The 14,009-nt window shown below is 29.4% G+C and overlaps 2 protein-coding genes across 2 annotated transcripts; one reads left to right on the top strand and one right to left on the bottom strand.

Moving 5' to 3' along the window:
* Positions 1–6: 6 nt before the first annotated feature.
* LOC122270958 (uncharacterized) lies at positions 7–1,317 on the bottom strand. Its single transcript, XM_043050466.2, has 4 exons — positions 618–1,317; positions 470–517; positions 300–383; positions 7–214 (listed from the first exon to the last, which is right to left on the bottom strand). The coding sequence occupies exons 1-4, from the start codon at positions 660–662 to the stop codon at positions 47–49; spliced, it is 345 nt and encodes a 114-aa protein (XP_042906400.1). The 5' UTR covers positions 663–1,317; the 3' UTR covers positions 7–46.
* A 10,854-nt stretch (positions 1,318–12,171) lies between these two features.
* LOC139424877 (uncharacterized) lies at positions 12,172–12,531 on the top strand (the record flags this gene model as incomplete). Its single annotated transcript, XM_071176939.1, has 1 exon — positions 12,172–12,531. A coding segment is annotated over exon 1 (360 nt), but the record flags the coding sequence as incomplete, so codon positions are not given.
* Between the last annotated feature and the right edge of the window lie 1,478 nt (positions 12,532–14,009).

Genomic DNA, 14,009 nt, shown 5'->3' with positions numbered 1-14,009 from the left:
TATTAAATACATTTAATAAAATGATTCCTACTCGTGATTGATTATTCTAAAAAAATACATAATAAATAAATGTATACAAGAATAAGCATTTAAATCTAGTTAAAAAAATATTTACTTGTAACCCAGACCCATGTTGTTCAACATCGTCAAAAGTATCAATTCGTTGAATTTCTTGCGAGGCATCCAAGAAACTTTGCGTAAGATTACCCCTGAACTAATATAGAAATAATAATAAATTCTTTTTAAACTATATAAGAAAAAATTATAATAGATTTAAAACAACTTTTAAAAATACACACCAAATAATCATCGCTATCACTTAGAGTAATATCGTCATCTTTAAATAGCGTTCTAGATGACCAGTCATCAGCGTCTACAAACAACTATTAAAAAATAAAAAATCATGTACTCATTTCTAACATAAAAATATATAAATCGATNCGATATACTCATTTTTTTTTTTAATTACCTCATCATCAGAGTCCCTCATAACAATTTCGGAATCTGCGAAAAGCGTCTTAAAAAAAGAAAATATATTTATATATATATATATATATAGATATATAAAAAGGTTTATATTAAAAAATGTGTTAATAAATAAAAATAAATTTACTTACATTGCTTTCTGATGAGAAACTGTCAGATCTCTGTCTTTTTGCCATATTAATTTTAGTAATTCACCACGTGATAAATTACACAGAAAAAAATGTTAACTAACACATCCGACACGCACGGAAAATATATTCCAACTAATAATAACCTGCACGCTTGTCTAAGGTACTTACTAAGGAACGAGCCTTATCTTGTCAGCGCTTGGTAGGATGACATCACAGTATCCGCAGTGACGTCAAATCCCCCAAACCAGTATCCCCAACCGACGGCCTGATTCGTCTCCACACGTGGCTGATAACTACGTGTTGCCAGCCGGAGAAAATAGTAATACCGATAAGATTGAAGTGAAGACAGGTAAGGATGAAATTTAATCGTAATCGCCGTTATGCTTTCTCTTGAACACATGTTCAGAGTTTGAATGCTAAACGTATTTACGCAAACATTATTAACTTTTCGGCTTCTTCATAGCGGGCATTCACAGGCTTCTCAACTGGGACGCTCCTTTTTGACACAGTGCGGAAAGTTCCCAAGACACTCCTGGACTTGAACTTAAGGGCAATGTAGCTAGAGATGACGTCATCTTGGACTTTTCTAATGGCGTTCCACTGAGCAAAACTAATGTCTAACGGAAACTTGTAGACGCGCCCGCTTCTGCACTTGTGCTCATGGGTGAGCGTGTACTTGCCGTCGTCTGCCATGAGCAAATAAAACTNAAATTTAATTTCAATATGATTTTCTAAAAACCCATCACTAATCATTGTAATAATTTTAATAATAATATTAATCATATTAAGATTGATATCATTTTTAATATATTTCAATAAAAATTAAGTATTATCTAATGTATAACGAATCATTATTTAATTAAAGTATTATTTAATATCTGACAGAAAAAATTTTATTTATAAATATATCATTTTCTCAAAACAAATTAACACTATTCTTCTGCTCCTTTATTTCACTCATAGATGGCGCCACGACTGTCTTACATATCAGGTTGCCGTCCTGTAAACGAAATATAACACTGAAATACATGGGGCAGAAAAAAGCGCACCGAAACGTTGCAGACATAGTTTCTATATCAATGGGAGAAGAAATAAACAGCAAATAACTTTCTCTCATTGTGACGTCACTACCTACGTCACACGACAAGGGGAGAGGCAACGCCACAGGGGGGGGGGTCATGCCTAACCCCTTGGCGTTCCCCGTGACGTCACGCTGCCGCAATATATGCGGCATATAGTAATAGCCGTAATTGCAGCATTGCAGGAGTTTTGTTCGTGGCTATTCTCACCTCAGCACAAAAATTACACGGCGATAGCCCACAATATGAAAGGGTAAAATGAATTTTCTTTTTTAAATTTTTTAGAAGTGTATTCGAAAGGAATTTAGCGCATTTTTGTGAAGATAATTTTATTTATCTATTTAACATCATTTTTTATTTTTTGTCATTTTTTTGTTTGTCAGAATTTCATAGTCAAATTCTTCTAGTAGTAAAGCCCCTCGCGCTATTTTGGGTGTTATTTCTTTTTTATTCATTGTTTGGGTAAACGCAACGCAGTCAGTGTAAATTTTAAATTTTGTACCTAACAAGTACGACCTAAATTTTTTTAATGCTTCTATTATGGCTAAAACCTCTAATTCATAGCTTGAAAGTTCTTCTTGTTGAGGTGAAGTTTTACGGCTAAAATAACATATTGGATGAAATTTTTCATCATCGCCCTGCTGCATTAAAATTGCTCCAAATCCTTTACTGCTAGCATCAGTATCCAATTCCAATTTTGATCCCTGACGAAAAATGTGTAAGACTGGTTTTTGACTCAAAATATCTTTTAATTTCTGGAATGCTTCCTTTTGTTCTTTACCGAAATAGAATTTCGCTTCCTTTCTTAACAAATCACTCAAGGGTTTTGCAATTTTAGAATAGTTGTAAATAAATTTGCGGTAATAAGAACTAAGTCCTAAAAAACTTTGCACTTATTTAACCGATTTACGGATAGGGAAATTTTGAACAGCAGCGGTTTTAAAAGCAGACGGTTGCATCGTACCGTTTTTAAAAAAATAACCTAAAAACTCAATTTCGTTCATGAAAAATTCACATTTCTTAAAATTAAATTCAACTCCGTGTTCTGACGCTACTCTAAAGACACGTTTAAGTTTTTCGAGGTTTTCCTTTTGAGTTTCCGACGTTACGATTATATCATCTAATTTCAATGAATCATCTTTGATCAAATCTTTAAACACTTTGTTTATATGTCTTTGAAAAACATTTGGAGATGTACTCAATCCGAAAGGGGTTTTAAGAAATTCATATTGCGAATTATCTGTTGAGAATGCTAAATATTTCGTACATTCTGGTTTTACGGGAACAATAAATAACGCATCTCGGATATCAAGTTTATTATAACACGAAGCGTTTGACATAGAGTCAGTCACTGTTTCTATAAGGGGTATCGGATGTTTATCTTGTTGAGGTGAAGTTTTACGGCTAATATATGTAGTATTAATAATTATTAATTTATATTAATCTGTAATATTAACTAATTTTTTATTAAGTTTACGAAAATCAATGCTTAATCGAAAATCGAAGTTATTGTTAATAAATTTTCACTAGTTCCTCATCATAATTTTCCGATTTTGTAATCGTCTTAACTAATTGTGGTACTTTAGCATTTTCTGGTGCTGTAATTCAAGTTCACAAAGTAAATTTATCAAATCAATTTTTCTTGCTCTACTAAGACAGGCCATTTTAGAAATGAAATGTTCTACTCACAGATTTTGTAGAGGTATCATGAAGCTTCCTTCTCAGTTCAGGTGCGTCGGCCACACAGCTTGAAAAATTCACAATTGATCACCAACAGTTCAGAAATTAGTTCGTCTTATTCGGCAAAATGCCGGGTAGAGCCCCCATAATTCTGTGGTGTTGTGGAGGAAGGAACAGTTTTTTCAATGAATGAAATATTTAATAATTAAAATGAATTTTACATGTATGATGATATATAAAAAAATGTGAAAAGTTCAGGAAAATGTGGGCCCTCTGCCCTGTTATCATAAACATCAGTCCCGTCTGGGCTATGCAGTTCACTATTCAGCAATAATCCATTTGTAATCCATTGTCACATTTCATATCTTATCTATCAAATAAGTTTCATTAATAAAAATAACAAAAGATCTAATAATCAAAGGATAAATTAAATAAATTTAACCAAGCTACTAATTTAGCAACTTTGCTATACATTCTTCAAAGATTGAATATTGCCCTGGCAGTTTAAATGAATGCCATCTTTACTAATACATTCATCCACAGATAAAGTTGATTCATTGAACATCAGCCCAGGTGAAATACACAAAGCTTTCATTCACTTTCATTGAACAACTTAATAGTGTCATTTTCAAAATTAACAAAATGTTAGTGCCTGCTTTGATCTATCAGCGAGAGAAATTTGTTAACTCTTCGATCAAGAACCTGTGAAAGAACAACAATCCCTTCACAAATTTCTTTAGCCGCAAAAGCCAGTCTCTTAAAGTTTGGCATTGGACCCAGCTGCACATCATTAACACCTTTATTTCAAAGATATGCAAAATAAATTATTATTTAATAGCATGACTATACAGTGGGTAAAAAAAGTCTCTGTACGCAGATACGAATGTTTAGTTTGTCACACAAAATTCATAATGATAAAAATGAAAACTTAAAAATGTGTTAAAACTAATATTATTTAATATTTATTCATATTACTATTCATAATACTGACAAAATTAAATAATAAATCTTAAAAACTTAAAAAATGTCGTAAACATGGAACAAAAAAGTCTCCGTACGGTGCCCCAGCACACGAAAAAAGTTTACAAAAATGCAAAATACATTTACAAAAATGCAATTAATGATCAGTGGGTCCTCCTTTGGCCTTTATCACCTCTCTTAGACGTTTTGGCATTGCTCCTACAATTTTTTTGTTGTTTATGGAGAAATATTACACCAAATGCTACTAATGGCACTTTTGAGTTCAACTTTGTTTTTTATGTCATATTTTTTAAGTTGTCCACCAATTTCTTCTCACAAATGTTCGATGGGATTTAAATCGGGTGACTGGGGAGGGCTATGAAGTTGTTGTTTAAGATGGTAAAAGCACCACTCTTGGCAAATCTTAGAGGTGGGTTTAGAATCGTTGTCCTGCTGAAAAGTAAATCCAGTTCCAAGAGATAGTTTCTCTGCGCTGGATAGCACATTTTGTTTAAGAATATCCAGATATCCAAATCGATCCATAGTTCCCTCGATGAATTGCAAATTTCCTACTCCAGAAGCACTCTTACACCCCCACACCATAACACCGCCACCACTGTGCTTCGCAGTTCCGCATAAATTCTTATTAGTTCGCATTTGTTTGTTTGGTTTTCTCCCCACCATAACTCGGCCATCTGACCCATGAATGTTCAATTTTGATTCATCACTAAAAAGAATGGATTCCCTAAAAGATAATGGCTTGCTTACATGCTTCTTTGCAAACTCGAGGCGCTTTTTCCTGTTGCACAAACTTATATAGGGTTTCTTCCGGGCCGCACGTCCATGATAACCACTTTTTTTTTTAAATTACATTTCTCACGCTTTGAGTTGAGACTTTAATGTGGTAACTAACCATTAAATCAGCTGCCAACCGCCTTGCACTAATTCGTGGGTTTTCTTGAACTTGGCATGTGATGTTTCTTTTATGCACGCGATTTAATTTGGACGGCCTCCCGGATTGATCTCTATCCTCAAGTGAATGAAGTTTACGATATCTTTCAATGATATATTGCACAGTAGACTTCGATTTTTTAGTCATTTCACTAATCCTTCTCATGGATAATCCATCTTTTCGCAATTTAATCACTAATTCCCGAATAGCTCTGGGAACTTCCAGTTTGAGACGATCAACTTTAACGATTAACTTTCTAACGTCAAAGATTTATTGCGGGCCTGTTTTAAACACGTCAGAAAGAATTTGCATAAAGCGTACGGAAACTTTTTTTGCATTGCAAATTTCAACTTACCTTAGATATTGCAAATAATATGCTTTTCTCGTTTTGTAAAAATGAAAATTTATAAAAATCTCTTTCTATAGACTTATACTAAACACATATAGACAGTATTTAAAGAAAAAATGCAATACTTTACAAATTATGCTCATTTATTCTTAAATTTAGTGACCGTACGGAAACTTTTTTTACCCACTGTATGTAAAATAAAATGAAAAGTGGTTTCTGAATTAAAATAGTTACACAAGATACAAACAGAGATTGAATGCATAATTATCAAATATATTATATAAATTATGTTTCAATTTACGAACATGAATTAAGACTAAATCATATTGTCCTTTCACATCTTTCAACTTTGCACTTAATCTGTCCACATTGATTCTAGGGTGTGAGACAACATCAATATCCCATTAAGGTTTAACATTTAAGAAATCAGCTAAATACTTCACCATTGAAGCACCTAGTAAACAGAGTAACAAAGTAAAATATATGCTAGTATTTTATAAAGGGATCGAAGAAATATGCAAGGTTTACTTTACATTGTCCTTCTTGAATTAAACATAATTTGTCAAAAATTTTAGGATGTTGAGAATGAATAAAATGTGTAGATAGATAGATATAAAAAAATAAAAAAAATACAAGTAGTTTGTTAGTAAATTAAATAAAAAAAATTAACTTTCGAATTAAAATCAACAAAAAGATAATTTAAATTGTACTTAATTTGTTAACATGAATTATATTCCAATGATTTATCTTAATAATTTTATTATGTATTTAAAATAAAAATAATTAATGTGTACAAATTATTTTGCACATAAATGTGATACACATAGAATAAATTTTTTTTTATTTAAGTATGCATGCCCATAATTTATTCAATAGTTTAGGCAATCTAAAAGAATAATTATGAAAGCAGTAATTGCGAACGAAAATGATAAATATTAGCTAGAATCCAAAATAAGGATTTTTCCATTTCTTTCCAGATTTCTATTTTGAATTTATTTTTTACATAAGTTTATAATAAAATTGAAACAAAATTATTTTAAGCATGATCAGAAAACTCTCCACTGTATTAAAAAAAATTCAATGTAAAAGCTTTCTAAAAATTTAAGTAATTAACAATATATTTTCTAGAAAAAAAAAGATACCTTCATATTATGTCACTGAAATGAACATAAATCGGCTTATTTAAATTTAAGAAATTTAATTATACTAAACTGCTCTGCATATTTTTGACAGATCTAACTAAGGATTTCTGAGGAAACAGGGAAAAAATTTGATAAATGAAAAAATTTTTTGTTTACGATTTTCTTAAAATACATAAATTTTACACATAAAGAAGAACTAACTGTGTAATTTGAATTCTAAAGCGTTGTATTTTCAGAAGGTTTGATATAATTCATAAATAATTTTCGAAATTCCATGTGATTTTTTTTTAATAAAATGCTTTAAAACATACATGTTATATATCATTAATTAATAAGAATTACCTGTAATTAAAACTTTCATGACAAAATCTAAAAACCCGGGTGCATTAAGATCTAAAAATTAAGAAAATGGCTCTCTAACAAATGCTTTTGTTTAAGGCGGGTTGACACGATCAAAGTACTTTGATCAAAGTAAGTCATAAAGGTAAATAAAACAAAAATTGAAGCCGCGTAATTTTAGGGAAAAGGGAAAATGCGAAAAAAAAAGTCGCGCTCTGTTCTTGAGAGTATGGTATATCAAATTAATAATCTCGGCCTCTGTGAATTTAAAATTCATTCGAATTTTAAAATTATTTAATGAAGTTCAAAAAATAAAATCATATTTTATTAGACATTTATACAAGCAGTTTAACCAACCCTGTAATTCTATTAATGAAAAGAGGAAAATTATTGTTTTTAAAATTAAATAAATGTATGAAAAGTTCCCTGTCTTTGTAATTGTCTCTAACTTTGATGTGACGTAATTTACTTTGATGGATGTTCAACTTTTATTCCTACTTTGATTCAAATAGCGATAACTGTGCCAATTGTGGGTATTGGTAATTGATTGTTATCCATGACGTACATCCGGGAGAGAATACTAAAATTGATTAGGGTCAATTTTGCAAAAGCGTTATAAGAGGATTTTTTTTTCCTGCAGAGAAATAGCTAGATCATGAATTGATTATGATGGTTACAATTAAGTACAGACAAATTTTTAGTTTTTTTTTTAAACTTAAACACAACAGAAGACTTGTGTGTTGAAGAAAATGAGAGAAACTGTATAACTACCCTTCATACTTTTATATACATAATTTGCGGAAGAATTCTGTCACAATAATAAGTAAAGACTATTTTCACGCAATCCAAGGACCATTCACACTGCACGTAAAGAATTGCGTTTGCCGATTCGAAGATGCAAACGAGAACCTGATTTCAAGTTTTTCCCGAAACATACTTCATTTATCATGTTTCTGCTCCCAAAAGGAGAGTACTCACTAAAAATTCGATGACAATAATCTAAAACTTCTTTTCATAATAATTTAAAGTAGTAGAACTTGATAAATTATCTGTAATGTAAACAGAAACCGTTCAAGCCGAACAAAGTGTGCATCTGGTTCCGCCAGCACGCTCTTCTGATTAAGCAGCATGGATTTCTTTCTTTGGGGTGCAATGGAAAGTGCTGTGTACGTAACACCTGTGGATTCTGAAATGGATCTGGTAGCAAGAATCGGCTACTCTTTTGCAAGTTCCCCAATCCCTGGCCTGATGGTGTGAACGCATGCATCGTTAGCAGTGATGTTAACATTTTCACTTATTTACCACAACGCATGTAATATCTTGGACCAATAAACATCTCAGAAGATCTTAGTCTTGTGTTATTTTGTTTCACCTATCATACTTATTTCCCATTCCCATGACGTTTCCGACCACGGGTAGCTATGTAATTTTTGATCCTTGTGATGCCTCTTTCCAACCTTTAAGTTTTCTCCAATAATCCTGGGACACCCAGTGTAAGGACACAATGTATTACTGAACATATATATTCGATATAGTCCGCTTAAGATTGACGAAGATAAACTTAACCTTAAATATGTTAATTAATTCATGTTAACGACGTTTAAAGTGATGAAATCAGCAAAAAAAAGCATTTTCTCAGAATAAACATATTTTATTTTTTAAATTTTTTCAACAGATTTGGTATTTTGACTCTTGAAATATGGTCTGGTTAACCACAATCTGAAAAATATTTTTCCAATAATTTATACAGGAGAGCGATTAAAAGTTTGAACCCTTTTGTCTTAGCTCTTTATCTCGAGAAATTGACAAGCGAATCAAAATCGTTTTTGTACACAATTATAAAATTCCTTTATTCGAATATAATTTCTTGTAAAATAATAAGTATTATAATGCATTTCATCTAATGACGGGAATTTAAATTGTAAGGTATTATGGTTAAGTTTGTAATTTTAAATGAAAAAATACAAAATTCAAATGAAATTGGTGGAATAGTTTTCGAGAAATGAAGTTTTAAATACATGACTTTTTATAATTTATTAACTCAGACATTATTCAAATTTTGTACACTGATATTTAAAATTACATACTATAATAATGATGTAAGAACTTGTACATATTACAAGAGAGAAATTTTTCGTCTACTATTTGATAAAATAATTATAAAAACTACTTATAAATCAAATTATTTTTGGATTAATGAATTTTATAACTACATACAAAATAATCTTTTGATTCCATAAAAATATCTAGAGATTTAGCGGAATACGCAAAAAGGGTGAAATTTAGGTTAGCATGTCCAAACTTTCGACTGCCCTCTTATGTAACCTTTTGAGACCATATTTTCCAGATTGCGATTACTTAACATCTATATTTTGAGGGTCAGAATTATATATCAGCAAAAATGAGGCATGTTTTTGAGAGAAAGTACATTTTTGTGTCTGAATTCGTAATTTATTGTATAATTAATCGTATATTTGTATATTTTTTGTATTTATTGTATAATGTTTGAATTAACCAGCAAAGCGCATTTAAGATTTGACCCACTATCACATACGGGTAAATCTGATTATTTAATGAAAAGTTATTCGGGGTGTCAAATCTTTTATTTTGTGCACGCCCTTTCTTAGAAAACATCGAATCGATTTTCAAATTCTCTCTATTTTTTGTCTCTTTCTTATGTTATGGGGCACAGATTTAGAAGTTCTTATTTTTTAAAAAATATTTAATATATCAGCTGTAGTTTTTTTTAATCTTTATTTTCATGATTAAATTTTTTATTTTATTCTTTTCTCAAAAAACTTCCAATTCTATATTGAGTTAAAATTTGCATCAGTACTATTTTGAATATAATTAAAACCAGTTTAGTATAAATTGAAAAATAGATTGCTGAAAGTCAGCTAATTTAACAAGCTTTATGTGTGTGTGTTGTTTCTTCATAATTTAATAGGTTAAATTTAATAATTTTCATTTTAATAACTTTATCAATTACTATAGTGACGTTTTACGACTTCTTACATTTTCTTTAAATAAAAAAGCGTAGGAAACAGTTAAAAAAAGACTAGCTGTAAAAGTAGTGGAGTGAACTGTTAAAATGAAAATTAACAGTTTTAGTGAAATATAATTTATAATATATTGTTTTATACAAATAAAACAGCATATTATATTAATGTATTAAAACATTTCTAATCCATCTTTAAAATCATAATTGAACAATATGAAAATTTTCAAAATAATATTAGATTATTTATATGGATTAAAGATCCTGAACACAATAAAAAATACTTGTTAAATAAAGTTATTTTAACAATTAATTTAAAAGTTGCTCTGTTGCAATTTGTTGTGTCAATGCAAATGATAAGAGTTGTTTTTTTAAATTTAAAATCTATAATTAGAGTGAGGAAATACAACTTTTCTAATTAATTATAACTAAATTGCCTCTATCTTGCATGTGGTATTTTTGTAATAATTATTATCCTTGCGTTGCTGTAGTCAGACCGACATGCAAACAATCGTTTTGTTTTGCCAACATATTATGTAAACAAAATATAAATAAATAAAACTGATATTTTTTCCCTTTAAGCTCCTTCTATGATTATTTGTGAATTTATATTAACCCTTTATAAGGCCATGGTAAGCATACTTATCATCAATTTCATTAATATTTAAAAGTCGATGAGAAGATATTTCTCAACCCATAATTTGAGCAGTCATCTGCTGATAACTTCAGAAAATATAAGAAATAATACAAATAATTGAATGCTTTGCTTATATAAATGTAGGTAACAGTATAGGTTAGCGTGATATCAAGAAGTCAAACCAAGATTGGGGTATTTTCTCTTTCAGGAAACAAATGTAATTTGAATTGTCATCAGACATAGAGTTCCAATTCCAGACACAGTTGGAATTTGATGGTTCTATTTATGTTTAACAAAACATTCTCTTTGGTGATAAAATGACAATAAACTTAGCTTTCAGTGGTCCGGAAGCAATCGTAACTTTTTTTGTCCATAGAACACTGGTTGAATTTGGAGAATTTCGGTTACTTAAACAGTAATCAATATATCTATTAGTGATAAGTCCTATTTGCTGATAAAATGGTAATAAACTCTGTTTGTTGCAATCAGGAAACGACTTGTATTCTCAATAAGTACGGAGCTCAAGTAAAGATTTGAGTACTGTAAATAGTAGAAATTCAATTCAATGTCGGTAAGAAGTAGAAATTTCAATTGCATGTTACCATCGTTGCAAACACGAAAGCTTGTTAACTTAGTAAAAAATAATAATAAATGCTGTAGGTAATAATAAAACTTTTATAAATTCACGGAGAATCGTTACAGGTTCCCCAACACTCTCAGAGATGAAAAAAAAAGTTGTTTGTTATTTTTATTGATTATTAGTTCCGTTGTTAAACAATATTAAGCTTTTGTATGTTTTTTTTTTAATCTGTATAAAAATTCAGTAAAGTTCAATAATTTTTTTTATGCATATTAATATGAGACAGTGAGTAAAAAATTTTTTCACTTAATTTTTAGGAAAAATTTAAAATGCATATTAAAAAACATCACGGAACACCCGGAAAGTTTAAATAAAAAATTATGTTATATTTTATAGAATTAAAACGAAAAAAAAAAATAGCTGGTAGGATACGGAATTTTTTCTAAAAATAAAACAATAGTATTGTCAAAATTGTTTTAATTCAGCTTCAGCATTGAAAAGTTTTCAAGGAGTCATGAAAAAAATTTGATTCCCATTAAAGATACCCTGGAAAAACTGTTTAATTTTGTAAACTTAGTTTAATTTAATTTTAGAATATATTTTTTATTTTATTTGTGTTTATATTTTTAATTACATTTAAGGAGTACCAAAATCTTTTATGTGCTTAGGGCCTTTAAGACTCTTAAACCGACCCTAACTATCACGGCCAAAAATAAAGAAGTTAGATAATATCTGTATTTGAGAATATTTCGGCCGCTAGGGTTTTCACAAATCTCCTCCGAGTTCTTCAAAATTCATTTTTAAACTTGAATTAGCGCTGCAAGATAGATAGTTGAAAATGGAAGCTAGGAATAGTAAATTCGATGACCAAAAAACTTTGGAATTTGTTCAGTTTTATGAGAAAGAAGAAGTTTTGTGGAATGTCAGGCATGAAGAATATAAAAACAAAGATGCCAGGGACTCAGCGTTTTTGCGAATAGCAAAAGCCATGAATATGCCCCGAGTTGGACCGGCAGACGTGAATAACAAGATCAATAGCATAAGAACAGCTTTTAAGCAAGAGTTGCAGAAAATTAAAGAATCGAAAGGCACAGGGGCTGCAGCTGAAGTTGTTTACATTCCAAAAATTTCCTGGTTTGACGCTGCAAATAGATTTCTTCCATCAGTCATTAAGAAAAGAAAATCATTTTCGAATTTGGTAATGAATTTTAAACATTATGTAATATATATATATATATATATTGTTTATTTTTTAATCAAATGTTAATGTATGAAATGTATTTACAAAATTGTTTTTTAACACTATTATACGGACAACCTGGTAGAGCTTATTTTCTTCTTTAAAGTGTGCCAAAAAGTGAATCGTTTTAGTTTATTTGAAAAATGGCACTAGTAAAAGTTTGATTATTTTTATAATTTTTTTATTTTTTAGTAATCTATTAAGAATTTAATGTCGGATGGTGGTCGGAATTTTAATGCGAGCAATAAAAGGAACTTAACATCATTTTTACAATTGTATCACAATTTTGTCATCATGAACAAAGCTCCAGTTGAAGTTTGAGAACTCAAGCTTATTGATTGAGGATCATTGTGGTCAAAATCTGTACTGATAAAACAGTGAGACAAATTCTGTTGGTAGCAGTCAGGAAACGATTTAAACTTGTGTTATCATGATCACAGAGATCAATTAAAGTCTGGAATTGGGAAGGTGGTCGAAATTATAACTGTAAGATTCCATCGTTACAGATACAAAAGCTAGTAAATAAAAACATAGTTAAAAATAAAAATTTAATTGTTTTCTTATTTATTTTCAAATTTATTAAAGTTAAATTTAATTATTAGTAAAAAATTATTTTTTATTTAAAATATAGTATTTATTTTTAATAAATGACTATATTTTTGATAGATAAGGTTAATGTAATACAATTTCAAGTATTCATAGCATAACAAAAATTAAAATATTACATAACACAATTCTAAATAAAAAGAAAATGAATAAATTAAATCAAAATATTTTAAGTAGTTACTATAATGAAGTAGCTTACAAAAATGAAGTAATTTACAAATATAGTAAAGACAAACAAACTATTGATAAAATAATAAAATAAATGAGGAATACATAATAAAAATGAGCAGTGAAAAATAATACAATGAAAGAATAATTTGTACAACCAAATTTTTTCTAGTAAATGCATATATATATGCATTTACTAGAACGAATATATATATATATATATATATATATATTCGTTGAGTTTTATAGTATATATATATATATATATATATTCTGAAATGGCGACAAAATTGTGCACGGAGAAAAAAAAATATTCTGGTAAATCTAACGTACTGACATTTCTGAATAAAAGCAGAACCATAATTCCGGTAATAAGAGACAAAATATACAATATTTAAACCATTCATTTGGTAATTTTTCCGTTTATATGGTCACGGTTTACCGAAATTATGTTTCTCTAAATTATAGTTTTTATTATCACACATTCAAAAAAGAAAAAAAAATACAAAACTAAAAAATACATTTGAGCGAATAAATCGTTTTTATTCTATTCTCTAAAGTATCATGATAAATTTTCGAATTTTGCCATATTTACAAAATTACGCCACACATTATCGAACCATATATTTTGGCTAATTTCACCAAAATCATTACCAAAGTGC

Source organism: Parasteatoda tepidariorum, unplaced genomic scaffold (assembly GCF_043381705.1).
Source record: "Parasteatoda tepidariorum isolate YZ-2023 unplaced genomic scaffold, CAS_Ptep_4.0 HiC_scaffold_512, whole genome shotgun sequence".
NCBI classification, from domain to species: domain Eukaryota; kingdom Metazoa; phylum Arthropoda; class Arachnida; order Araneae; family Theridiidae; genus Parasteatoda; species Parasteatoda tepidariorum.
This window is presented reverse-complemented; position numbering and strand designations above follow the sequence as displayed.

What these genes read in the sequence shown, in the direction of transcription:
- LOC122270958 (XM_043050466.2), bottom strand. Translation starts at nt 662, where the DNA reads ATGGCAAAAAGACAGAGATCTGACAGTTTCTCATCAGAAAGCAAT. An exon ending in GTTTCTCATCAGAAAGCAAT is followed by an intron (nt 518 to 617) that starts GTAAGTAAATTT and finishes TCTTTTTTTAAG; the next exon opens with ACGCTTTTCGCAGATTCCGA. An exon ending in TGAGGGACTCTGATGATGAG is followed by an intron (nt 384 to 469) that starts GTAATTAAAAAA and finishes ATTTTTTAATAG; the next exon opens with TTGTTTGTAGACGCTGATGA.